General features: G+C 38.9%; 1 protein-coding gene across 2 annotated transcripts in view; it reads left to right on the forward strand.

Annotated features, from left to right (window-relative positions):
• HTR4 (5-hydroxytryptamine receptor 4) overlaps positions 1-26,248 on the forward strand; it is a 242,181-nt gene that overhangs the window by 65,477 nt on the left and 150,456 nt on the right. For both annotated transcript variants that reach the window (XM_072990255.2, XM_020780479.3), the window contains exon 2: positions 25,659-25,725. In XM_072990255.2, the coding sequence (XP_072846356.1) occupies positions 25,715-25,725 (11 nt within the window). In that variant the 5' untranslated portion in view covers positions 25,659-25,714. The remainder of the gene's footprint in view (positions 1-25,658; positions 25,726-26,248) is intronic.

Below are 26,248 nucleotides of genomic sequence, written 5' to 3' on the forward strand. Positions count from 1 at the left end.
CTCTTTTCTTCCACACTTTTAAAAAGCACCCCCAGGAAGTGGTTTTTTTTTCTTTTTTCTTTTACTTTGAATCAATGGCAAAGATCAGACTTCAAGAACTTTTCTATTTAGTCCCTTTTTGTTTCATGTTATTCCACTTAAACCAGTGGTTCTTAACCTTTGTTACTTGGATGTTTTTGAAATGCAACTCCCAGAAACCCCAGCCAGCACAGTTGGTGGTGAAGGCTTCTGGGAGTTGCAGTCCAAAACTCCTGAGAAACCCAAGGTTAAGAACCAGTGACTTAAACCAATGAACAAGCGATTTTGTTGTTTAGTCGTTTAGTCATGTCCGACTCTTCGTGACCCCATGGACCAGAGCACGCCTCCTGTCTTCCACTGCCTCCCGGAGTTGGGACAAATACATGCTGGTAGCTTCGATGACAATGTCCAACCATCTCATCCTCTGTCATCCCCTTGTCCTCTTGCCTTCACACATTCCCAATATCAGGGGCTTTTCCAGGGAGGCTTCTCTTCTCATGAGATGGCCAAAGTATTGGAGCCTCAGCTTCAGGCTCTGTCCTTCCAGTGAGCACTCAGGCTTGATTTCCTTTAGAATGGATAGGTTTGTTCTTGCAGTGGATGTCCAGTGTCTCAGAACCAGTTTCAATTTAGCATGTTCGATTAAACATACACACATGCACAAACCTAGAAATCCATTTCTAGGACTTCCCTCCAGATTTTTAAAATAGTAGTTTTTGAAAACAGGTAATTTCCAAGGTGTTCTAGAGATAGACATGTACTGCTGTTGGAAACTTTTAGCCTTGTACTAATCTACTAAAGCATAAGAAAAGGACCTAAGATGCAAAATTGATTTAAAGGTTTTTAAAATGCAGTAGTAAAGAATTTCCTAAAGTTTTTTGAAATGTTTTTCATCAGTTCCTTTAAGAAATTATTGATTTCTTAAGAGAGAAGAAAAGTGGCACAGTGGGAATAGTAAACTTGGCCAGATCTGCACTTCAGTGGCAGTAAGTGGAACAAGTCGGCATAAAGCAGGAAGGAACAAATCCTCCATCTAAATGAATTCACTGTGTCACAATACTGGGCTAGGTGGGCTAATTGTGTGATTTGGTATAAGTAAGCTTCCTATATTACTGCACAACAACTGTGGAATAGCCTAAGCATTCCTTTCCTTTGGCTTTAGAAATACTTTAGCTCTGCTAGATGCCATTTCCTCTTGTGTTACATTACCTCCATCTATTTGTCCTGGGTGTGTCTTACTGCTACATGCAGAGCCAATTCTTGTACAGCAGTTTTGTTTCCATGCTCTGAAGTGAGTATACTTTATGCCTTGGTAATAAATACAAGCTACAATGACCAATAGAAGCTGTAGTAACCATTGCAGACTCAAAAGGCTTTTGCTCTTGGCACTAAAATACAGTGGGCTATGCAAGGCTGCAATATTATTCTGCTAAATTCAGGAAGAGCTTTGCAATTAAGTTACAGTGGTGCCTCGCTTAACGATGTTAATTGGTTCCAGCAAAATTTCTGTAGAGCGAAAACATCGTAAAGTGAAAATAAAAAACCCATTGAAACACATTAAAACCTGGTTAATGCATTCTAATGGGCTAAAAACTCACTGTCCAGCGAAGATCCTCCATACGGTGGCCATTTTCGGTGCCTGTCTATTGAGGAATCCGTCCTAGAAAACAGTGGGGGGCCATTTTCTTCAGCTGGCGGCCATTTTGGAACCCGACGACCAGCTGTTCACTGATCGTCATAATGCAAAAAATCGGTTTCCGAAGTAGGGAACCGATCATCGCACAGTGGATTTTGCCCATAGGAAACATCATTTTGCGATCACAAAAAGGCATCATTAAGCGGATTTGTCATTATACGGGGCAATTGTAAAGCGAAGCACGACTGTAAATGGGAGATGGCTTGATCATGTTTAAAGATTTCTCTGAATATCTGATGTACTGCAATGCGTGACATAAAAGCAGCATGCCTGATAATCTCATACAAATCTGAGTTGTTGAATATTACTTACCCTTCAATCAAACATTGACTATTGCTCCTTCACTGGATAAAGGTAGAGTCTTTAATTCAGGAATCATTACAAGTGTGTGAAAATTCTTTGGCTTATGACCTATAGGGCAGGAGTCCCCAACTGCCGGTTCGTGGCCCTGTGCCGATCCGTGGACTTCCTGGAACTAGGCAGTGGATACGGAACTCCACTCCCCACATGCATGCATTGTGGGCATGTCGCCCCTCCGCAAGCATGACATGCCCACCCCCAAGTGTGACACACCCACCTGTGAGCAGAGGGTGCCCCTGCCCCCCATGCCTGGAGCCCAAACACACCAACTGGTCCGCGATCCCCAAAATGTTGGGGAACGCTGTCATAGGAAATTTATTTCTCCCAACAACTTTATAGCCTGCTTTTCAACACATTTGGTGTTCCCAGAGTACCTTATAGGGAAAAAAGCCTGAAATTCATTGATCAAAATCCTATTACTGTAGTTATACAGTGGTACCTCGACTTGAAAACATCCCTACATAAGAACGTTTGAGTTAAGAACGGCTCCATTAGCAAAAAGTTGCTTCGACTTGAGAATGGAGCCTCGACTTAAGAACCAAAAAAGGAAAAAAAAACCTTTCCTGCCCTTTTTTTGACCTAAGTTCACCTTAGGTCAAAAGAAGAAAAAATAAAAAAAAATTCACCCCCTAGTGGTAGATACAGATTAACTGGCTTTGCATCAGTTCCCATAGGAACTAATGCTTTGACTTAAGAACAGCGCCTTGACTTAAAAACGAAAACAGCAGATATGGATTAAATGGTTTTGAATGCAATCCTATGGGAAATGGTGCTTCAACTTAAGAACATTTCAATTTAAGAACGCAGTCCCAATATGGATTAAGTTCTTAAGTTGAGGTACCACTGTACTCACAAATGGCAAAGGCTACTAAATTTTGGTGGTGAATTATCTGTTCTGTATTGAATCCTGTGACTTCACATGCCACAAACGAAGACTACAGTGATTTCTTAACACAAGGCAGATTACCTCCTGTAGTTTAGTTATCTGGCTGCAGAGTCAAATGTTTGGAGTTTGATTCATTCTGTTTCTACGTAGGTAGAAGAGGCAGCCTAAGTTGCCTTCAGCAAGTTGCACGGTCCCGGGATGCCCCCAGAAGAAGGAAATGGTAAACAACAAAAAAAGGTGACAGGTTTGCAATAGCTTAGTGATCTTAGTGCTCTCCCAGTATGGCATAGTGCATAGAGTGATGGACTAGGAAATTTGAGAGCAGGGTTCAAATCCCCATCTGGCCACGGAAACTTACTGTGTGAGTGGAACTGGTAAAACCACTCCTTAAATATCTCACTTACCTTAAACGCTCTATTAGGGTCGCTATAAGTCAGTTCTGACTTGATGGCAGAGAAAACACACACACACACACAAGAGAAAACACACACACACACACACACACACACGAAAAACTTTTAATTCAGCGCAGAATTTTTTTTCCTATGCATGCATCACATGCCTGTGTTTCTTTTTCTGGTAGATACAGATCAGTATGTTAGTTAACTTGACTGTATTTATGTATCTCTAATAATACCCTAACTGTAATTAATCCTGCAATTAAAAAAATCAACTACATATACTCCTGTTGGCCCTATGTCTTGTATCTGTTAGCTGTAAATAGTGATCAGGAGGCAACAGTTACTGTATCAGCTATGGTTACAATTGTGAAATTCTGGACCTGAGGTCTGGTTGTAATGAAAGATTATGCACAGCTCCCAAGTCTGGGTGAGTGGCCAATTATGGTCTGTAAACATTGCACAGAAAGAATGAGATGCTGCTTTATGCACAGTAGGGAGAACAACGGAAGTGTTAGACAGACAGTAATTTAGCAATAGATCACAGTACAATTAGAGAGCTAATTTACAGCTGGCTACTTCTTACTAATGCTTCCTCAAAAATCATGAGGATGTGGGGACCAGATCTTGGTGTAATACCCAGAATTATCTCTGAAGGCATGTAAAATACTTTGCCTTCCCTCTGCTCTATTCAGGCAATTACTTCTTTTACAAGATTCTGAAGTGTCACTTTGATTGATTCTTTCTTCTGCCTAGGGAACCTTAAACAAAAGCTCTGAAGTGGTTTCTGGAAAAAAAAGGGGGGGGGACTTTTCAAATGTGTGTTACAACAAAGAGGTATTCTCCCCCCCCCCCTTTGTTTCTTTAAATTAGTTACAAGAGAAGAGAAGAAAGGCCTATGTTGTTCATCCTGGCTCAGATGTGCTTTGCATGCATCTCTAGAGTTACATATTATTTGCTGAAGACTTGTTTTTATCTTGAAAAGACATAAGAACCTATTGCATTGCCAGCTAATGCTGTGGAATTTTTCAGCTAGTTAAGTTCTTTAGGAATTTAACGTACAGAATGATGCTTTGAAGATCATGCTATGATATCATTTTCAATACGATATTATTTATGGTCCTTTCTTTGTACTCCCCTCCCCCCTCCATTTATTTAGCAATACATACTTGCACGTGTGTACTACCACTGGTTTCAGTGCTGTGCTTCTCTCACATACTGCTCTCTCAGCACCACCCCATTGCAAAGGATGACAAAGGCAACTAACAATTTTTCCATTTTGTCACATTTGCTTGGTAAGATAAATGATTCAGTGTGAAGGAACATAGCCCTTTCCCATATATTTAAGCAAACTTTCAAATATATTGCAGATAAATAAGGCTATTCACTGTGCACTTATCACCCGAGATGGGAAATTGGTTGAAAGTGACTTGTTAAAGCAACTATATACTGGCAGCTACCAAAAAAGTGGCCTTCAGTTGCAGCTAGAGTGATGTAAAAGTGACTGGTCATATAACTGGTCAGGTAAATGTTTAACTCTTTCCACTTACAGAACAAAAAAGCTAAAAGGATATCTAGGAGGTGGTGTCAGGTGCAGAATTCACTGGAGACAGTATTCTTGTCTCACTCTTGAAGGCAAGGATAAGGAATTGCAATGTTCTTCCCCTTGCTGACAAGGATAGGAGATATTTCCTGAGACTTTCAATCAAGTTCTCACACACAGAAGAACTGTGTTTTGTGCAAAATTGCTCAATTATGTGCAAAATTTTCTGTTCAAAATTGCACAATTTGCAAATTGCCCTAAATGAAGATGATTCGTCCTTTATTTAAAAAATTTGTTGTGGACCTCTATTTTAACCGTCAACCAACCCTTCTGTGCTGGCTCTGCTGTGTTAGCCAGCTGTAAATTAGCTCTTTGCTTCTTAAAGAGAAAGAAGATTAGTAAACATTTAATGCAAATTTAGAGGTAAATAACCAGAGGTAGAGTTCCTTCTACCTCTTTCAGCTGGAGGGATCTTGAAGGCCTTTAAAACTACTCCTCAAGGTGCCCCATTGTATGGATACAAACCAAATGAGTTAAAAGGGGTATTTAGTGATAAATAAATACCTCCCTAGAATTCAGTTTGAAGAACATTGCTCCTGGCATCATGACCCGTCACTTAAATTTTCATCCTAACTTTTTATAAGTCACTACAAATGTGCATTCCTGACTCCTGGATTGTTTTTAGATAGTACTGGTCGTGATAGAGATCCTTCAAAGATCCTACTGCTTGCATCCTTGCGTTGCAAAAGCTGTGCCTTTAAAGCTCAATGGGAGTGAATATCCAGTTGCCAGTCCATAAAGCGGCAGCTTTGCAGGCAGGAAACCATCATGAGCTGGTCAGTTGTGAAGACACAGTGTTGAAATCTAATGTGAGTAAAGCAGTTTGTGCTGCTGTTCCTGTTTGCTTCCAACAAAGAGCTTGCAAGGATTGGAGATACCTCTGTATCACACTTCTGTGCAAGGAAGTCAACAATTGTCTGCCTTTTCTATTTTCCATTGTAACTACATGTCACTCACAAAGTTTTTGCATTTCAGCAAGATTTGACTGTGTCTATTGTAATTCAAATATTTTCTGTTTTGTTGTTTGACCTCTTACATTTAGCCCTGTTGTGGTTCATTATTTCATTCTCCTTCAGTATTTCCCAGTGGTGCTAAAATAGACAGATCCATTAATAACCATTCACTTTACTAACAACAGAAAAAGAGATGTCACCATCATATTGCTGATTGCAGCTATTTTGGCAACAGCAAAGAATGTGTAACGTATTGGCACTTGCCCTTTAAGAGCTGATGGAAATAAATGACTTCCATTTACTGCCTGGAAATATTATTTAGAATGACTAGTATCCTGAAATAGATTTACATAACCACCTCACTCTGTTGTAAATAACAGAGCTGTGAATAAATGTTGTACATATTAATACTTGCAGAATGTATCAACTGCATTTGTATTTTCAAAATGAAAAATCAAATTTCATTGCTTTTCTCTCAGCCATTCGAGTGGTAATTGTGATGAACTTAATGCTATCACCAGAGTCTGACAGTGTTTACATCTTAGAACGATGAGCACATGACACAATTCCTAGTTAATTTCTGCTGTGGATCAGCCACTCTTGTTAATCAGGCCACTCTGCAGTGGCCAACTCCACTCCAAATAATTTGTTGTTAATGTGCGGGGTGGGATTTTGATTCTATTTGCAATATTCTTCTCGATTTTAGCCATTGAGTGACTTCTGGAATATTTTATGGTCCCATGGGAATTCTGAGGTACTGCAGGTAGAAAACCTGACAAGAGTGTTGTGGATGTAGAAGCAAGGGAATCCCAAATTTCCCAAACAACCACAGCCATAAAACTCATGTTCACATGAGCTAGAATATTTGTTCGCAGTGGCTGACAGCCCTCCCCCCTTTTTTTTTTTTTTGGTAAAATAGTGTGAATAACACACAATCTCTCCAGTCAAAAATAGTCTAATTATCTTAACAGCTTAGTTTGTTTTTTATTTTGCCTACATTTCATATATTTTCCATAATTTTAAATTCTACAACACTCTGATACAAACGAAGAAAGAAGAACGCGTAATATCTGAAAATGCTATAACTGTTATTTCCCGTTCAGAACAATAATGTAGTTATTGTTTTGAAGCCCTCAAAACAGGAAGTAAACATTTACAGAAAGCTCTAGTGTTAATGAACTTATAAGTCATAGGATCATTACCAAACAACCAACTGTTTGTTGAAGGAAATGTCCTACAATGACGGTCATTCTTTGTGCCAGTTACCGTACACACCAGAGCATCTCATGTTGATGGTCCATACAAGTGAATTTCCTACATGTGCTGCACTGTCTTCTGGTGTTCTTATATACTACCCTAGTGCAAAAGTAACAACCAGGAGGAGAACAGGAGAAGTGTGGGAGATTTTGTTGTTGTTGTTGTTCTTTGATGTCAGTGCTATGTTAGACCTTTGAGTCTAATTGCAATACAGGCTTCTGCTCATGAACTGAATTGGATCCATGCAATTTCAGGTAGCTGGTTCAAGGGTTATTCAGTCTTCCATCCTTCTGAAGTCAGTAAAATAAGTACCAATTTGGAGGGCAAGTTGTTGTTGGCATAATTATGTTGTAAACCACTCAGAGTGTGCTTTAGTACTACGGGACAGTATATAAATAAAAACAACAGCAATAAAAATAAAACTCTGGCAAACAAACTTTCTGCCAATTCTAAGGCAATGAAAAAAAAATCCCCTACCACAAGTTGTCCAGTGTGGATATATGCTTCAACTAGGAATGTCACCACACTGTAATGAAGCTGGATTCTGTAACAAAGCTGGGCTTCTCTATTTGTTTCATGGATTCTGCTGTAAAAATGCTTTTGTCAGTACTGTACTGTATTAATTCAGGAATTCCTAGCACTGTTTCTTTGTATCCTTCTTTGCCCATAGGCATTCCCAATGATGGCTCTGGGTAAACTACAGTGACCTTTGTATACATGGATGCACCAAGAATTTTGCATGGAATAGGAGCTCTGGATTTCCCATGGCAGAAAAGTATTGCATTGGAGCACAACTAGTGGTGAATTGCACTTCTATCCCTTATAGCATACCAACTCGTGCAACTATGTGCAATGAGGATACAAACCGTACCAGCAATTCACCATTGCAATTTATACCATTCTGCTTATGATGGCATAGCCAATCAATGGACTTCTAGCCACTGTGTGACTATAGCAAACGTCTAGGAAATTTTGCCAGTCCCACAGAAGGGCACTCAACAGAAGAATGGTCACGTAACTGAGAAACAAATGGTATTCCAAACAACTCCTGTTTTGTTTTACTTGACAGTAATTCTTTTTTAGCTGGAGATGTCTGACCTTAGGTGCTTTATATCAGTGGTCCCCAACCTTGGACCTCCAGATGTTCCTGGACTTCAACACCCAGAAATCCTGGCCAGCCGGGGAGGTGGTGAAGGCTTCTGGGAGTTGTAGTCCAAGAACATCTGGAGGTCCAAGGTTGGGGACCACTGCTTTATATGACATATTTCAAGAGGAATTACAGCCTTTGTAATTGTAACATAATATTGTTATTAAATGTGTGTGCCTGCTGCCAATGTATGTATTCTACAAGACAAGAATGTGAGGGCATGGTTCATTCAATATTTACATTTACTTATATCTAATATGAAGTATAAAAGTTCCCTTTTGAATTCTCTTTCATCTTAGAGCTTTGGCATGTGAGGCTCTGAAGTTTGGGTAAAAGAACAAACACTTTAAACAAATAATATACAGTATACATTAATTTCTCTATATAAAGTAATATTTTCTGTGACAGTTTTTATAATATTGTAGACTTCAACCTTGTCCTTGCATACGTGGGAATAAGATTAGTGGACATTTGGAATAAACATGGACAGAACTCGGCTGTTAAACACCTTAAATCAAACTTCTCAATTTGTCATGTTCTGTTTCTCTGCAGACTAGAGTATGAAGCTGCATGCAAATTTAGATGAATCTTTCAGGCTCTTCATACAGGCCCATCAGTAACAGATGATGGGTTGATGTGGACTAAGTGAAGGAGGTTCTTAGTGGTGGCCCTGTATTTGTGTAATGCATTTTCTATTTCATCTTGTGGTAAACATTATAATTTTAGTAGGTTTTGGTTTTCTTTTTTTCAGGTGGGCCTGTTCTAAGAAGAGCAAAGTAACAAATGACTTGCGATGTGATCAGATGGCAAGCCTGCTGTTTGGTCCACTGCAGGGACAGGCTTCACTCCTCTTTCCAGCACTCACACGATAGAATTGCTAGAGCAAATCAAATCATCCCCATAGTATTTATAGTGACTTTCAAATCTTCTACAGAGTGTCCTGATAGTGTGTGAAGAGTTGTTTCCAGTCTGTGCCTCCTTCAAATATGCCAGGGCCACCCAGGAGGCCATATGGCTCTAAGCCAGTGGTCCCCAACCTAGAACAACTCATACATTCTTGGACTGCAGCTCCCAAAAACTTTGGCCAGAACACGATTCTGGGAATTGCAGTCTAAGCACACTTGGGATACCCAAGGTTGGGAGCCACTATTTTAGGCAATAAGATTTTTGTGCCCTCCACCTATTTGGCTTATTTAACTTTTCCTAGATTCAAGAAAGCCTTTATGCTAGCCTGATTTATTGTTTACCTTTTGTGTTCCTGGAAAGGAGATATCATGGAGTATCTTATCAGGATCGTATATCTCCCTGTGATAGTAGGGAAGTGGAAACTGTGAGGCATTTTCTTTTACACTATTCCTTCTTCCAGGACCTTTATAAAGAATTTCTTTTATCTATCTTTATAAATTCCCAAGTAGGTCAGAATAAGTTCATTTTTACTTTTTTCTTTCTGATCAGGTCCTCCATATTACCAATAAAGTGACCAAATTTCGTGCAGCTGCCATAGCTTGCCACAGTTCTCCAGTTGCCCAATTTTTTTTCTTCCTGGACATTTGTAATATAAATTTTATATACTATGTGGATGCAGTGTTTGGCTTAGTGTATGTTGCATGTTTTGTTCTGTTCCGTATTCTATGCTTTGTTTGGTTGTTTGGTGCTGGTGTTTACAGTAATAAAGTAAATTCAGTTCAGTTCAGATACCAAGCAAGGGAAAATTCCAGGTGTGTGCTTGTAGCATTGCCCCCCTTTTAAAAGTAGCTAAAAAGAAACAGCCAAACTCCAGGAAGCAGTGGAAGACAGGAGGGCCTGGCGTGGTCTGGTCCATGGGGTCACGAAGAGTTGGACACGACTTAATGACTAAACAACAACAACAAGCTCAACAACTGACTCTGAGTCATTAGTAGGAGAAATAATAAAATATTTCATTACTTACAATTGAACAGATCAAACTGACAAATATGACTGCTTTCAACAACAGATTTCAACAGTCTCTAGAGAGATAAAAAGCAGTAAAGACAGAGGGAGAGTTGTCTTTGAATTCAGAGTCAGGAGGGAACAATTGTTTAGTGCTTGGTAGATTGGCAATCTCCCCAGCCCAGGTCCCTTCTATACAGAATTGCTATAGGTAGCATGCAAAGTTATACAGTAAAAGCTCAAGCAAAAAAAAAAGTAGCATCTGAAAAGACCCTAAAATGTTTTATCTTTATCATTATCTTATCTCTCCTAGCCTAGAAGAAGCTGGTATAGTGTGTGTGTGTAGGGGAGACAATGACTTTCAGAATTATTTTTTTCAGGTAGATTCTTGTTCAATCAACCTATTAGAAGTGACTGAGTCCAGAAAACTGGAAGTTGGGGTATAGCTTTTCAGTAATATGACTCGGAGTTTCTGTTGTCAGCATCTGTCTTAGCAGTGACTGAAAACAGACCTTGATGAACTTTGTATGGGTTGGAAGAAATAGGATTCTCTATTTCATCCGTGGAATTCAGGAGATATACTGGGAACATTTGCCGAACTGTGACTCTTGTGAGCTGTATGATATTCCTCTTGTCCGTAAAGACCTATGTTTCAGGACTGGAGTTTGTTTGTGGGAGCTTTATCAAGGTGTATGAAATCAGGCTACCTGGTTGAAAAGGTAAGTGGCTCTCACTCAAAAGCAGCTATCGCTCTTGGGGTATTAAATATTAAGCACTCATGATAAGAAATGGAGGAATTCTGTAGAACTGATTTATCTTTTACAAGCTGTGAATAACAGCTTTATTGTTAATTAGACAGATAGATTTGTTTCTGTTTTCCAGATGATTTAGCTATTAAGAAAGGAAGAGGGGTGGCAGGATAATTTCCTACCTATTGCTTTGTGATAGAAAGCTATGAAGGAAAGTCTGAACAGTAATGGGAAGGTGCAGATTTTTGGATGCTATGAAATAACAAATAAGTTGAATATTGGTATTCTGGGTGTTTGCTGGTATGTTCTATTGGACTATTGGAGGGACCCCTAGACACCAAATAGCATTATGTATTTGACCTTGTGGCATTGTTGTACTTCTTTGTTGTTCATTTCGGAAAAGAAGTATTACATGGGTATAATATTTACAGTACTTCCTTTTCTAAGGATTTGTCAGTTTTGCAACTAAATAAAGGCAAACAAGAATGATGTGCCAGAAAAGTAGCACAAGGACCATGCTCCTTGTATGTAGCAGAGAAAGTGTTTTGTTTCTAAACACGCAGAATTAGGCACACAGAATGTTTTAAAAAATAAACATTTTGCTCCTTAGTAAAGAGGATTTGCCGAAAAGGACAACAGGCATATTTGTTGAAATTTTGAGCTGTGGCAGAATCATTTAGATATTTCCCATGGAGTAGCCGTCTTAATCAGTTACATAAAAATCCCCAAACAAACATTCTGTGATATCTTAAAGACTGGCAAACTTGTATTATCCATAAAGATCCATGACTAGATAAAGTGAACAGTGTCCATGGAAGCTCATAACACAATACGGTCTTTAGTTTTACCAAGAGACTGTCATTTAAGTACATTGATGCTTCCAAGATTACCTCAAGAAATGTCGGCAAAACCCATAAAGACCAGCTACTTAACCTTTTCCTTAAAAATCTATCTTTAAGAGAGGAACACTTGCGGTAGATCTATTCAAAGTGTGAAAAGACTTGCAAAGACGGAGAAACAGTTATTGACTAGGCAGTTTCACTGGTGGTTGTAGGTTGCTGAACAGCCCAGAGAGTTACCGTAAGTGGTGGGAATTTGATTTCCCACTGTGCCTTTTGGGAATATTAGTGTAGCCTTGGGCAAGCTGCACAGCCCCAGGCTGCTTGTAGAAAAAGAGAATGATAAAACACTTCTGAGTACCCTCTACCTAGAAAAGGGTCTCCATAAGTGAGGAGTGACTTGATGGCATATTGTTATTATTGTAAAGCTTGAAGGGGTTGTCCAATTGCCATAAGAAAGAATCTGAAAAGTTTATTTACTAGCTTTTAATATCTACCTGACTTTTATAATTTACATTGCTTATGTATGTTTAAGAGAGCAATGTTAATCGGTGCTTTAAAAAACTCACAATTATAATTTTTCTGGAAATCTTAATTAAGGTTCATTAAACTGCACACAAGCAAGAAAGAGAAAAGGGATCATCTTGTGAATTCCTTAAAGAGAACTATGGATCTTTGCAATGATTATGTGTGGGAGGAGTTTAGAACAAAAGACCCTCTTTTTGAAGACTATGTCATATATTTTTTTAATTGAGACAGCCAGGCCTGAAGTGTATACTCTGGAAGAATCATAAAGTCCTAGAATTCTTAATCAGCTACCATTCCTGTACATTTCTTTTGTTGTTTGTGCATATCGCCACAGCTGAATCAGAATGTCATTCATTCATTCATTCATTCATTCATTCATTCATTCATTCATTCATTCATTCATTCATTCATTTAACTTATATGCCACTCACACTACCCAAAGGTCTCTGGGTGGCTTATAAGTAATGTGGAAGTGGGGGTACAGCTTTAATGAAGCACTGTAAAAACCTATTGATTTTTAAAACTGTCCTGTGAAACAAGAGAACAGCGGGAAATTGTGCACTCATCATTGCCTTTTCCACATCCTGCTGCTTCACCGGCCAGGGTTGGGGCCCTTCCCCTCAGGGAAGCTGAGAAGGAGAGGAGAAACTGAACTGTTACAATCTTCAAAATCATTTAAAATGAATGGTTTAAATTTTTTTTAAAGAATGTACTATTTTTCTTATTGTATTTATTAATCTGGTGTAAGCCTCTTGAAGCAATTGATGACCTTCAAATTCTACTCGTTAGTAAGAATTTGGAACAGTGAAAGGTGGGGAGATGGTTTGGATCGTCTTGTCAAAGGGGGGGGGGGTTAGGTGGCTTTGACTGGTTCCTCAGGTTAGGATCCAGATTGGTGGCCCACAAAGAAGCTGAACACAAAGCTGAGAAATGGGTGGGTTGATGAGTGGTTGATAGCAATTCTGAGGATGCCTGCTTGGGGTCCGTATTCTATTACCACTGGCAGTAGTGTGTGGGGCTCATGAAAGTCATAAGGGTGCCAGAGTTTCCCCACTTCTGCTTCAGAGCTTTGAAATAGCACATTGAATTTGACCAGCAAATGGACTGACATTGTTGGCGTAATGTAACTGAATCAACCAATCTTAACTAATCAATATGCTCTTCCATTTTTCTATGTCATTTTCAAAGGAAACCCTAAGTATAACACACTGAAATAATCCCAATAGGAAGTTACCAATGTAATCAGACTATCTCATTGATATGTCAACATAACTCTGATAAAATGTACTCTGTATATCTGGAATATCTCATTTCTCATTTACATACTGGTTAATACATGATACAGACAAATTCTACATCCCTTGCCATGTTTCTCCTTTCTATTCCCTCCTCTTCCTAGTGATTGACAAATTGTTTTATTACATGCTTTTAAATAGCATACCTATAGCAATAACTGTGTGCCGTCAAGTCAATTCTGACTGATAGTGGCCCTTTTCAAAGCTACGCAAGCTGACTCTTCTCCATGGAAGTACAGTGGAGAATCAAACTCTCAAGCTCTGACTCCTCAGCCAGATAGTCAACTCACAGAGCTAACCAGCCATTTTTGAAATGGTAAGTAGACTATATAATAGTCTATAACTTACTGCAGAAATCCAAGGATGGAAGAATAGGAGGAAGAATGTATGCGAGAGAAGTGCTGCTTAAAAGCAAGACTCCTTGCTGGTATGGTTGGTACAGTGGAGTTGGTATGATGGAGTGAGGGAGCAGGGTTTTTAAAATCTGCACCTATGTTCTGCCAGGAACATTTTTCTTTTGTCTTTTTTAAAAAGAGATTTGAATATCACTTTTCTCCCTAGAGTCTGAGCGAAGCATTGACCTTTGGGTAATTTCCCCCACAATGTTCTTAAAGTCACTGGACAGACTTAATTTTATTTATGGAAACATCTATATTCTAATAACTACGTTGAAATGGATCTTTGCCCTCTCATAGTTTTCTCTCTTTCCATCTTACTGCTTGCTTGCTTGCTTGCTTGCTTGCTTTATTTATTTATTTAGCCAGATATGACTCAGATCAGATGGTAATAAAGAGCACCCTCTGATTAAAATGCCAATAATTTACTCTTGCAAACAATGGAAATTAATTAGTTTTAGTTTTAAAATGCTGGGAATCTCAGGGAGTTTTGAAATTCACTGTCATATCAGAAGTGAGCTGTCAGATAACTCTTTCTATGGATATAAAAATAAATGGGGTTAAGAGAGGAATCTGATAGGAAAAACAACAGATGGGGCAAATCGAATTCCTTGAACAACAGTATGAGCAAGCAAGGATAGACAATTATGACAGTCGTCACTGTTTGAAGAAATAGATACCAATAGTGCTTTTAGAAGTTTGAAAGATTCCTGAACTTCTTGAGCTGCAGTTGCTATGTTCCATTAAGTCAGCTCTGACATATGATGACCCCATGAATTAGTGAGCCTCCAAAATCCCATCGTTGATAGTTCTCCTCAAATCCAGCAAACTAAATTCCTTTACTGAGTCAATCTATTTCATGTCTGGTCTTCCTTTTTTACCTGCTGTCTTTGACTTTTACCACATTCATTGTCTTTTCTGGTGAGTTTTGCAGTTTCATGATGTAGCCAAAAATATGATAGATTAAATTAGAATGGAAATTGTGTTAAATTATAATGCTACTTAATAGGTAAAATGTGTATCCTGTTAAAGCTTCTTGAAGATAATTATCAAGTTTGTATTAGATTGCTTATTCTAAAATCTTTTAAAAAGTTGTTAGGACCCTGGATACTGACAGCTGAAAGGCTGAGTCTGGTGCTCGATTACAAGTTTTGTTGCCAAAATGAACATATAAATAAATGTTTATACTGGCAGTGTTAAGGGGGGCAAAACCTTTGTTAATTTGGGGCTGAAAGATGCAGTTATGTAAATGTAGAACAGAACAGCAGGGCTTGATAATTTTGGAGATCCTTCATTCATACAATCATCATAAACCAGAGGTGATTTACCAGCACATAACAACAAAGAGAAGAGTAAGTTCTTGTATTTTTTCCCTTAAGAATGAAGTACTTGTATTTTTCTAACTATGCACCAGTTCGCAAATGAGGAAATAAAATGTATAACTGGCACTGGTGGCTTAACTGTGGAATACTTTATAAAGATGTACTAACAGTTAGGTGAACTACTAGGCAATGCTATTAATATACTTCCATTATTAAGAATATTACTTTTTTGTTTTTGGTCAGGAAGCAATTATAAAAGTTATTTTGAAACCAGGGAGTGATGATTCACAAACAGAATCTTTCAGCCCATATCTTAATTTAAAAAGCATAGAAAAACAGAACTTTAAAATTTGGGCTCCAATAACTGCAGTGAGATTGAATGATTTAATACCCATATATATGAATTCAAATAAAACTGAATTTATCCCAGAAGAGCAGATTTCCTCACCTACCACAATTTTATCTATACCAGATGGCAAGTTAAGGTGAACCTTGCAACATATATTTTCATCTCTGTAAATCTTAAGCAATTTAGTGAAAAAATACCCTTTCCCTGAAAATAAGACCTAACCTGAAAAGAAGCCCTAGCATGATTTTACAGTATGCTCATAATATAAGCCCTACCCACAAAATAAGCCCTAGTTAAGTGAAACCCCACCCTCCACTATTGTGCAGCAACCAGAAGATGACATGGCAGTATTTGAATAAATGTAGATTGTTGTACATGAAAAAAAAAATCCCCTGAAAATAAGCCCTAATTCGTTTTTGGAGCAAAAATTAATATAAGACCCTGTCTTATTTTCAGGAAAACACGGTTGTAGTAGGCACCCTTCAGTCTCAAGAGACAATGGTAACATGCTCTGAATAGAGGTCTTGGAACAGCATCTAGTGTGTCTGAGAAGGCCAATTCAAGAGTGACAATCCCTTCCACACTGAAGACAAATACAATCTCTTCCCTGTCCAGTTCCCTGATTTTCCTGGTTTCGGGACTGCCTCTTTGACTCGGCCTGCTGGACAAGGGTCTCTTCAAATTGGGAGAGGCTATGCTGCAGCGCCTGCCTCTAGGCTGAATGCTCAGATGTCAAATCTGTTTAATACTGATACCCTTTTCTGTGTCAGTTGTATGACATTCATTGCCGAACAACATATGCAGTATTTTTACAGCAGAGGTTTTCCTTCTTTTCAGCCTAAGACCTCCATCTTTCAGCCTAGGATTTTCTCCCTTCTTCTCTGTGAGACTGTTTTTCACCTGCACACATAGATATGGGCATAGATGCATGCCTGCAGAACCCCACACATACCTTTTTGTGTGCCTTACCTCCAAGTGTCTTGTGGAATAGCTGTCTTGCAGAATTGCAGTTATGTAAATTTTCAATCTCTCCTATTCCCACTTCCCACCATAACCAGCCAAAATATTCTAGGAAGTCCATAAGCCAGGCCTGATGGGTGTAGTCCTTTCCTGCTGTTGTCCTTAGGCAACTGGTATTCTAAGTGGAACATTTAGGGCCAGAAGGAGACATGGAATTCTCTGCTGCCATTACCTTTGGTGCCAGAATGTCTTTCAGTTTCATTTCCCCAGAAAATCATTTCTGGATGCCTGAGAAATAGGTTTCACTTTCACATCTTCCTCTAGCAAAGAGAAACTTAGCCTATGGCTTTCTAATCTAGAGGAGTAAAAGGGACTCTGAATATTAGATATTATTATTACAGGTATTTGGATGTGGATATATTTAAAACTATCTGAATATGACATCATTTGGTGAATTCTGAATATTTCTGACTCCAAATAAACATCTCTAGATATTAGTCCTCTGGCTGTGCAGTTCCATCAAAGCTTTTTGTCTGAGCAGTCAGACTTGCAAATTAAGGCCATATCTTTCTTTCAGAAAACAAAACAGGATAAGAAAAAAAAATCTTAGTTCCAGATATTCACCGCTAGAGATGGGGATATTAAAATTCATGAACAATACGAATATCTCCACCCCAGGTGCACCTAATGCGGGTCCAGCCCTTGAAACTGGCCTGTTCACTCCTGCACCACCACGATACCAGCCTCCCGCTCTTCCTGCCAATTATGAAAGTAGCTTCACCATCTCCTTGCTTGGATCGCCACTCAACAGACATGCGGGGATACTTGTCTTTCCACCTCTTGCAACATCAAGCCTGCAAGCAATCACATGAAGGACAGCTTGCTGGAGGGGAAAGCCATATTGTGGTTGCTCTTCTAAACCCAACTTTTTAAGAACAGGACTCTATCTTACATTTTAAATTCTTTTTTAAAAAATTCCATCTTTCCTATTCCCATAGTCAAAAATCTGCCCTTTTGGCCTTGAGCATCCAGGTACAGAGACACTGCATTAATGTTATGTTTGGAATTAGAAATTGACACTCTTGGGGGATACCCTACATTTCTAAATTCATTGAAATCATAATATAGTAGGACCACCATGTCCACAGGATCATTAGCTGGGGTTTCTCTTATCCACTGCCTGAAAATATGAAATAACACACCCATACGCATTTCCAGGGTGAATTACCAGAACTGGACACTAGACAGAACAAGAGACTATATAGTGCTTCTAAACCTTTGCTTTTGGCATCTGGGGTGGGGGCGTTCAAACCAACCCACTGTGGATACCACACTCCTATTGTGTAGAAATGATAGCCACATGTGTCTGTCTTGGCTAGAAGATAGATGGTACTCTGAGCCATTTTTGTAACTTTATCCAACATGTTTCTGTTCTCTGAAGCAGATATGCATGCCATAGGTATTACCTTTCCTTGCATATGTAGATATATTGCTCTGAGACAAACATATTTACCTTTTAAAAGCAGAAAGGGACATAACCCTGATTATCTACAAAAGAACATAATAAAGCTGAGAGCTTTTCACTTCCAGAGCACCTTGGACAGTGAGATCAAAGCAACCTATTCAATCTGTAACAAACAGGATGATTTACCATTTTCTCTATGTTTCCTCTTCAAAGTATACCAGCACTGGCTATAATCCTAAATGTTAATGTCTGCATTTCTGTTGTTATGCTGACTCCATATGCTAATGTGTTCTTAATGCCAAGGTTTATTCTGAGAGAGTTAGCATTGGTTCTCCCAAATAATCCTTGCGAAAGCTTTAATTATTTGATTCAAAATGTTACCCATGCAACATGTTCAGCCATATATAATGCAGCTTTAGATATGCATATTCAAGGTAAGAAACCTTGAGAACGTCATACTTCTTGATTAGACAGGCTGTCTCTGCACAGTGAAACAACCTCTTGAGAATTGTGCAACCTTGTGAGAAATCTCACATGCACCATGAGTGCTTGGTAGCACATGCAAGAAGACAACACTTAGTGAGTTCTCCAGTCATATGTGTTTTCCAGAAATGCACAAACATAAATTTCAGAGACCATTTGGAACACTTAAGCATTACTGTATCTTTCCATAACATTCACTGAACTCAATAACAGACATGTGTGTGTGTAAAAGAGAGAGAGAGAGAACTGGTGTGGTGTCATGGATAAAGTGTTGAAGTAAGATTCATGAGGTTTGAGTTCAAAACCCAACTCAGCTACAGAAACTCATGGATGGTTGGCAATGGTAACGAAAACATGATTAGAGTCACCATAAGTCGGAAGCACTTGATAGCAACATAACAATAAAATGTGTTGTCTATCGACTTTTCCAGCCACATCCGCCTTACATTTGGCTCCCATTCTATCATAGTAAAATGCAGACTCAAGAGAAAAAGTAACACCATGGTTCTTGTGAATACCATACACAAGAACAGGGAGAGAGATAGAGAGAGATTTCATTAGACCAGGAGTACGCAACTTAATTTTAACATGAGAGTTTAAATATTACACGTTTAACATTTTGAGGGTTAATATATTGCTTCCTTGATATTTTATTCAGTTCTTAGCTGCTAACTAAGAAGGGAGAAAGAACGTGTTTTTAATTTGCATTGATTTGGCATTTGTGTTGGATATCCAGATGACACACCTGGTTTTGATAGTCTCCACCCTACCTTGCAGGTATTTCAAAAACTGTAGATATTCTGAAGGGATGTCCTAATCCCCATTCTTATATTGTGTGTATGTCATTCTGTATGTTTTGGAGTAATGGGGCAAAGTTTGAATGGAATTTCAAAGTAACATTAGGCATCACATCATTGCGGTGTTTGTTTCCTTCCAGCTTACTAAACATGCATAAAAATCTCAGTAGTTTTTTGGACCTTGTATATAAAAATGTGTTCATGTTGTGATACAAGGGAGCAGTTTTACTGCATGTAAGACTGCAATTATGTGCCAGATCCACTGACTATTAAGAGTGTTTTCTGTAACAGCTACAGCATGTTCTTCATGAAACTTACCCTGTTTTCCTCAAAATAAGACCTAACCTGAAAATAAGCCCTAGTAGGGCTTCTCAGGATGCTCGTAATATAAGCCCTACCCCAGAAATGAGCCCCAGTTAAGTGAAACCCTGCCCTCCACCATTGTGCAGCACTGTGTGGCAACCAGAAGAAGATGACATGACTGTATTTGAATAAATGTAGATTGTTGTACATGAAAATACAATAAAACATCCCTTGAAAATAAGCCTCAGTACATTTTTTGGAGTAAAAATTAATATAAGACCCTGTCTTATTTTCGGGGAAACACGGTAGTAGTGTTATGTTTTATTTCAGTGGAGCATAAGCATGCATGGCTCTTGCTAGTTCTGGGGTTATTCTCATAGTAAAGTGTGAAATATAAATAGATACAAAGTAATTCATTCCGGCAGTTTTGCCAAGTTTATCTCTGTCTGCAGCCAGCACTGTCTATTGGGGGGCAAGTCTCCCTGAATTCTAAATTTTAATTATAGTTTTAATGTACATAGACAGAAGTACTGTGTTGTAGATTTGCATGCTGTGCAAGTGAATTATGCTAACACAAGGCTATGCCTCCCAAAAAAATTCCTACAGGGAACTTTGTCTGCATTAATTTTAAGTAAACTTCTTGCTTACACTGCATTCTTTCCCCCCCGTGGTGCTGCAAAAGTAACATGAAATGAATGTTAATAAGGCTCTTGCATCCATTTCCTTGCACAAAGTCCTTCTTTTAAAACTATAAAGTCCTAAATAGCTTGCGTCCAAGCTATCTCAAAAACTGCAGTATGAACCTGCCACATGTTAAGATCACAGGTGTGCTTAGTGGGGGCACAGGAGTGGGCCTTCTCTGTTGCTGCTCCAGACTCTGGAACTCTCTCCCACATGATGGCTGGCCCCATCTTTGCTTGTCCTTCCACAAGCAGTCAAAGACTTTTCTCTACAGACACACTTTTCTTTAGCGACTGACTGTTTAGGAGAGGTTTTTTAATGCGATGGTTTGTGTTTTGTTGCTTCTAAATCTGTTTTTAGTAATGCTTTCACCTAACATTTTTAATATTATTAATTCTTCGATAGATTTGAATATTTTACTATTTTTAGCTCTTGATATTGTGTTTTTTTTATGATGTAAGCTGCTTTGGGTCCTTTTTTAGGAGAGGTAACGGTAAAGGTTCCCCTTGACATTTAGTGCAGTCGTGTCCGACTCTAGGGCACAGTGCTCATCCCCATTTCCAAGCCATAGATCCAGCATTTGTCTGAAGACAGTTTCCGTGGTCATGTGGCCAGCGCGACTAGACACTGAACGCTGTTACCTTCCCACTGTGGTGGTACCGATTATCTACTCACATTTTTACATGCTTTTGAACTGCTAGGTTGGCAGGAGCTGGGACAAGCGATGGGAGCTCACTCCGTCATGTGGGTTCGATCTTACAACTGCAGGTCTTCTGACCTTACAGCACAGAGGCTTCTGCGGTTTAACCCACAGTGCCACCACATCCCTAATTTTTTAGGAGAAAGGCAGTATAAAAATATTTTAAATAAACAAATGCATATTCTTGAAATCAAGCCGCAGTATGGTATTAAAAATACCTACACAATGCAATTTCCCATTAAGCATGTCTAACAATCTATATGTAAATGGTCAGTAATAAACACCACTTCCAATTAAGTTCATTTTAAAACCTGAAAATGCCAACCCCTTTGTTCTGAGAGGAAGTTGTTCCAGTAACAAGAATGAAGGGAGAGGATGGTAGAAACTGGGATCACATCAGAGACAGATTAGAGTCTTTGTGTGATTCCTTCTATCTAGTTTGACCCTTAGTCTGCATAGATAGCACAGAACTGTGTGGGCCAATGGTCTCACTGGATATAAGAGAGTTTTCCTGTTGTAGGGCCATCACAAGTGGTTTTGTGTAAGGTAAATCATTGGCTTTCAAGTGCAGTAAGCCAAACGTTCCTGCCACAATTTAGAAAGGTGCTTTCCCCCGGATGTTTCAGGCAGCTGTATTCCAAATACAAACAAAGTTTCCAAGCTCTGTTCCTGCCCAGCTGAAGTGCATACACAAGCAATAGCATTTCTTACAAATGTGAGAGAACCTTTGGTAGTGTGCCAGGACTCATGAGGTAGATTGGTTAATTACTGGAAGCTCAATCTCAAACAGATTGGAATGCAGGACAAACAGGGAACAAAGTCATTCTTCCTACTTCATCAGACAGAACAGACCCTCTTTCTTATTTTTCTATTTAATTTTGTCTCGTGTGAACGAGTTTGTGCAAACTGATATACTCTGATCATCCCATTACTCCTTAATACGATTTATATAACTAAGTTTGTATATCAAACACAAATAAAAATTCCTAGGAAAAATTCCAATTGAGACATAAATTGAAAACCTCATATCCCATGATACCGTTTTCCATTCAAGACAGATAATGATGTGTTTTTAAAATCTAGATGGCCAGGATTACTTCTGTTTTACCATCTAGTCTGTCAGCAGTGCTGTTGCGCTGTATGGCTGTACAGAAGCCCAGGTAACACGGTAGTCACTTTCCAGAGGAGGTTAATGGACATTCTCCATGTACAGTACATTCTGGTGCTAGTACAGACAGGCCACAATAAACACTTGTGCATCCTGGTATCCCATTGTATATCATCTCCCCAACAGATTGGGCATGTGGAATTTTCCTTTTGCCCATAGAGGCCTGCAGAGTCATATAAAAAAAAACTTTCTCAAAGTAAAATCACAGTAGTATTTAGTACAGAAGAGAAATTGCATGATGACCATATGTAAGCCATAAAGAAATTTACCTCGTGCCACCTTCCTTGATCTTCCCTGGTGGCTGTGCCAGTTTGTGGTTCCCCTTGTGAAGCAAAGGACTCAAAACTGAGTGGCTAGAATGTGCTCAACCTCTGGTGAAGTCAGTCTTCTGTGTTCTACTTGTTTTGCTCTGGGTTTCTTTTTGTCTCCCCCCCCCCCCAAGAAATCTGTCCTTCTCAGTGATCTGTGCAATCTAAACCAAACACGTTCTGTAATGAACAACAACTCATCTTTTGGAAAGGAAAGTCCTTGCTTGGAGAGATCTGAGTAGTGTCACAGCTTGAGGATACAGTCACATGCAGGCATTGCAAAGTGACATTGAACCAAATGCTGCCTGTGCTGCTCACAGCCATTTGGTGTGTGTGATGTTCAGACCCATACCTTTGGCTTATTCCTAGCCTTTTCCCAAGCTGCCTGAAACAGGAGCTGATAAAAAAAAAAAAGTGGGGAAGGAAAAAAAATAGACAATGCAGACAATGAGGCAGTTTGTTTGGCCTCTTTGGGCTAAAGGAAAGTTACACTTACTTTGTATGATGGGGAGATTACAGTGGGGTCTTGACTTGAGAACTTAATCCGTATTGGAAGGCGGTTCTCAAGTCAAAAAGTCTGTAAGTCAAGTCTCCATTGACCTACAGTGCATTGAAAACCAATTACGTAATCCCGTAACAGGCCGTTTTTGTTCCATTTTGTTTTTTTTCTGGTCTGTAAGTCAAATCTCAGTCTGCAAGTCAAACCTAAATTTTGCAGCCAGAGAAGTCTGTAACTCAAAAAGTCTGTAAGTCAAGCCGTCTGTAAGTCAAGGGTCCACTGTATATACAATGGGATACAAACATGTGTAGGGGCTTTTTGTGCTCTGTCTATCAATGTTAAACCTAAACATGGATTAACGAAAAAGGTGAAAAGTGATCATCACTTTTGGATTGTGATGGGTTTCATCTGCTGGTCAATAAATCAGCTAATGAAATCATGCAACACTACAGCTATATTCCTGATAAGAATGTTCTAGAAATTCAAGGTGAGAACATTTTCCTTACAATGTGTGGTGGAGTGTATTTCAGCAGGAAAAAATGGGATTTTAGTCTGTAAGAGTTGTTGGGACTTAGATGTAGATTTTAGATTAAAAGCATTTATAGTTACACTTTAAATTTATATTATTGATGTTTAAGGGATAATCAACAAAAACCCGTACCGAAAAAACTAAAACAGAATTACCTGCTTTGCAAAATACAGTATCTATAAAAAGAAAAGTTACAATATGTTCTTCCAAATGTTCCAAATTATTACATGGTAACAGTCAGCACTTTTCTAAATGTGATCAGTTGTTGAACTAGATAGTATGTAACAAAAAGGTTCATTGTCACTCTAAGAAATCCTGGGAAATGGATGACTTAGAGCCAATACAGTGTAGCCTGGCATTTGTAGAAAATGATTATAAACTACCCAGGAGACCTGTGCTCATAATAAAATGCCAGTTCAAACTCTGAGAAATACTTGCATTTCTTTGATTACGATGAATTATATTTCCTAATCCTACAATACTGTAAATTGTTGTCCTCATATGATCATCAGCCATAGAGCTAATATTCCTGTTATTTTTTTTTTGTAGACGTGTTGAACGAATTACATATAATTGTTAGTGTTATCTTATTCAAGACTAAATGTCATAAAATCAGTTGACTGTGAGGAAATGAGAATGGGAAACAACCATGAATCGGTTTTACTAACGCAGAAGGAAATCAAATTGATGAATAAGCTTGGATGTTCATGGCCTTGTGTGATTTCAGGGTATCAATAACTAAAAATTGTGGGATGAGCAGCTGGGGGCTAGATTGCTACTCCCATCATTGCCCACTATTGCCTGTGCTGGCTGGCTGTAGTCTTTCAGTACTACACCTGGGAGAAATACATGTTTTTCATCCCTGAAGTAATGTAGCCTTACTCCTGATGTGGTCTTTCCGGACTTCTTCTGCATTAGATTCTTACTTCGAGCTCTGTTTCTTGTTTATAGGCATAAAGCATTATCTTTGAATTCAGTGGGACTATAACTGTGTCCTCACTTGTAATCCAGTCATACCTGTTGTTGGCTCACATCTTATGATGGATGTAAGGTAAATTTAAGTTTGGCAGTGAAGAAGGAATCTTGGTTATATGATAACAATCATATTGAGTGATTGGACTTTCAGTGCATCAATACAGAGGAAACTCTCCTGATGTGTGCAATTAACCAGCCAACTTCTGTTGTGTCCTATAGACTGTGTATAGGATGCTAAATATATATCATTTGCCTAATCTGGTTCAGGCAACTATGGTCTAGTATGGAGTCAGGAAAACCTAAATTCAAATCCCTATGGAGCTCATTGGTTATCTGTGGAACAGTTTCAGTCTGATCTTCCTCACCATTCTGAGGATAATGTGAATTGGGGAAAGAACTAACTGGATTTGACTTTGCATTTTTATGTATTGTAGTTAAGGTAGATCATGACCTTTTCACACACTGGACTGCAAAGACTTAGGTCAAGTAATTTTAAAGCCATGAAGGTTCTGGATATCGGTTCAACAATTATCATCAATCTCTAGGGAACGTCATGTGATCACCACCCAAATGTAACACTAATTACCTTTTCAATGTGTTATGCAGGTTGTATGTAGAAATGTAATATGAACTATCTAGTCTTTATCACCTATATAGCACATCTTCATTCACAGTTCTTATGTTCCACCCTTCCTCCAAAAGAAAGCTTCATCAGCATGGAAAAGCTTGTGAATATCTATTATAGCTAAGTGGTTTACACATACTGAGTGCTACAGTATTTAATAGATCTCACTATCCCTCTCTAATTATTTATCTCTCTCAGAAACAGAGTACATGAACAAATTTACAATGCATATATTCACCTTACTTACATATCTCTGTAGTTGTTGAGATGTGAGAAGTGAACCATCCCTGCTTAGTTTGAGCGAAAGAAATACAGTACTTTAAAAACATTTGTTTGGAGTAGTAGGGTGTTCTTTTAGACCAGTATTTTCCTGCAAGGATATTATGGGGAAACTGGGTAAATTATAGGAGATGTTAACCCCATAATAACAATTGTCCCTTTTAACTGTTTCCACTTCAGGACCTCGTTTCTTCTGTGGATGCTGAACTCCCAGTTTTCCATGCCTGTTGCCTGTGATGGATGTGAGGTAGGAAATGCTGTGCAGTTTGATTGGATAGAGCACCTCATTTTCCTCTTGAACCCCAGGAGGTTAGTCATAAGCTATGACTGCAAAGTCTGTGTGATCCTCTGCACTTTGCCTGTAACGTGAGTGTGCAGCAAAGGAGAAAAAGAGAGCTGTTTACCAAGCATCCTCCTTAGTCATGCAAGAAGGGACCTTTCTAGAAACCCAAGTACAGCTGTAAAGAAGGGTCCAAGCAAAGAATTTCCTTTCCCAAATGTGGAATATTCCTTGCCCTGCAAAAAGCAGAAGCGGTACTCACAAACTTCACAGCTACATAATGGTTCAGGGTATGCGTGGAGTCCCTATTTGTTGATATAGAACTTCAGCATGCAGTATTTGTTCATATAGATGTGTCTATTGTTACAACTGCTGGATTTCCTCGTTCATTCTCTGATGGAGTAGCAGCTGAAAGTGCACTGAGGCTGCTACATTATACATTAGTATGCTATATGCATTGATGAACTCTTTCCCGGAGTGGTTGTCTGTA

Source organism: Pogona vitticeps, chromosome 2 (genome assembly GCF_051106095.1).
Source record: "Pogona vitticeps strain Pit_001003342236 chromosome 2, PviZW2.1, whole genome shotgun sequence".
NCBI classification, from domain to species: domain Eukaryota; kingdom Metazoa; phylum Chordata; class Lepidosauria; order Squamata; family Agamidae; genus Pogona; species Pogona vitticeps.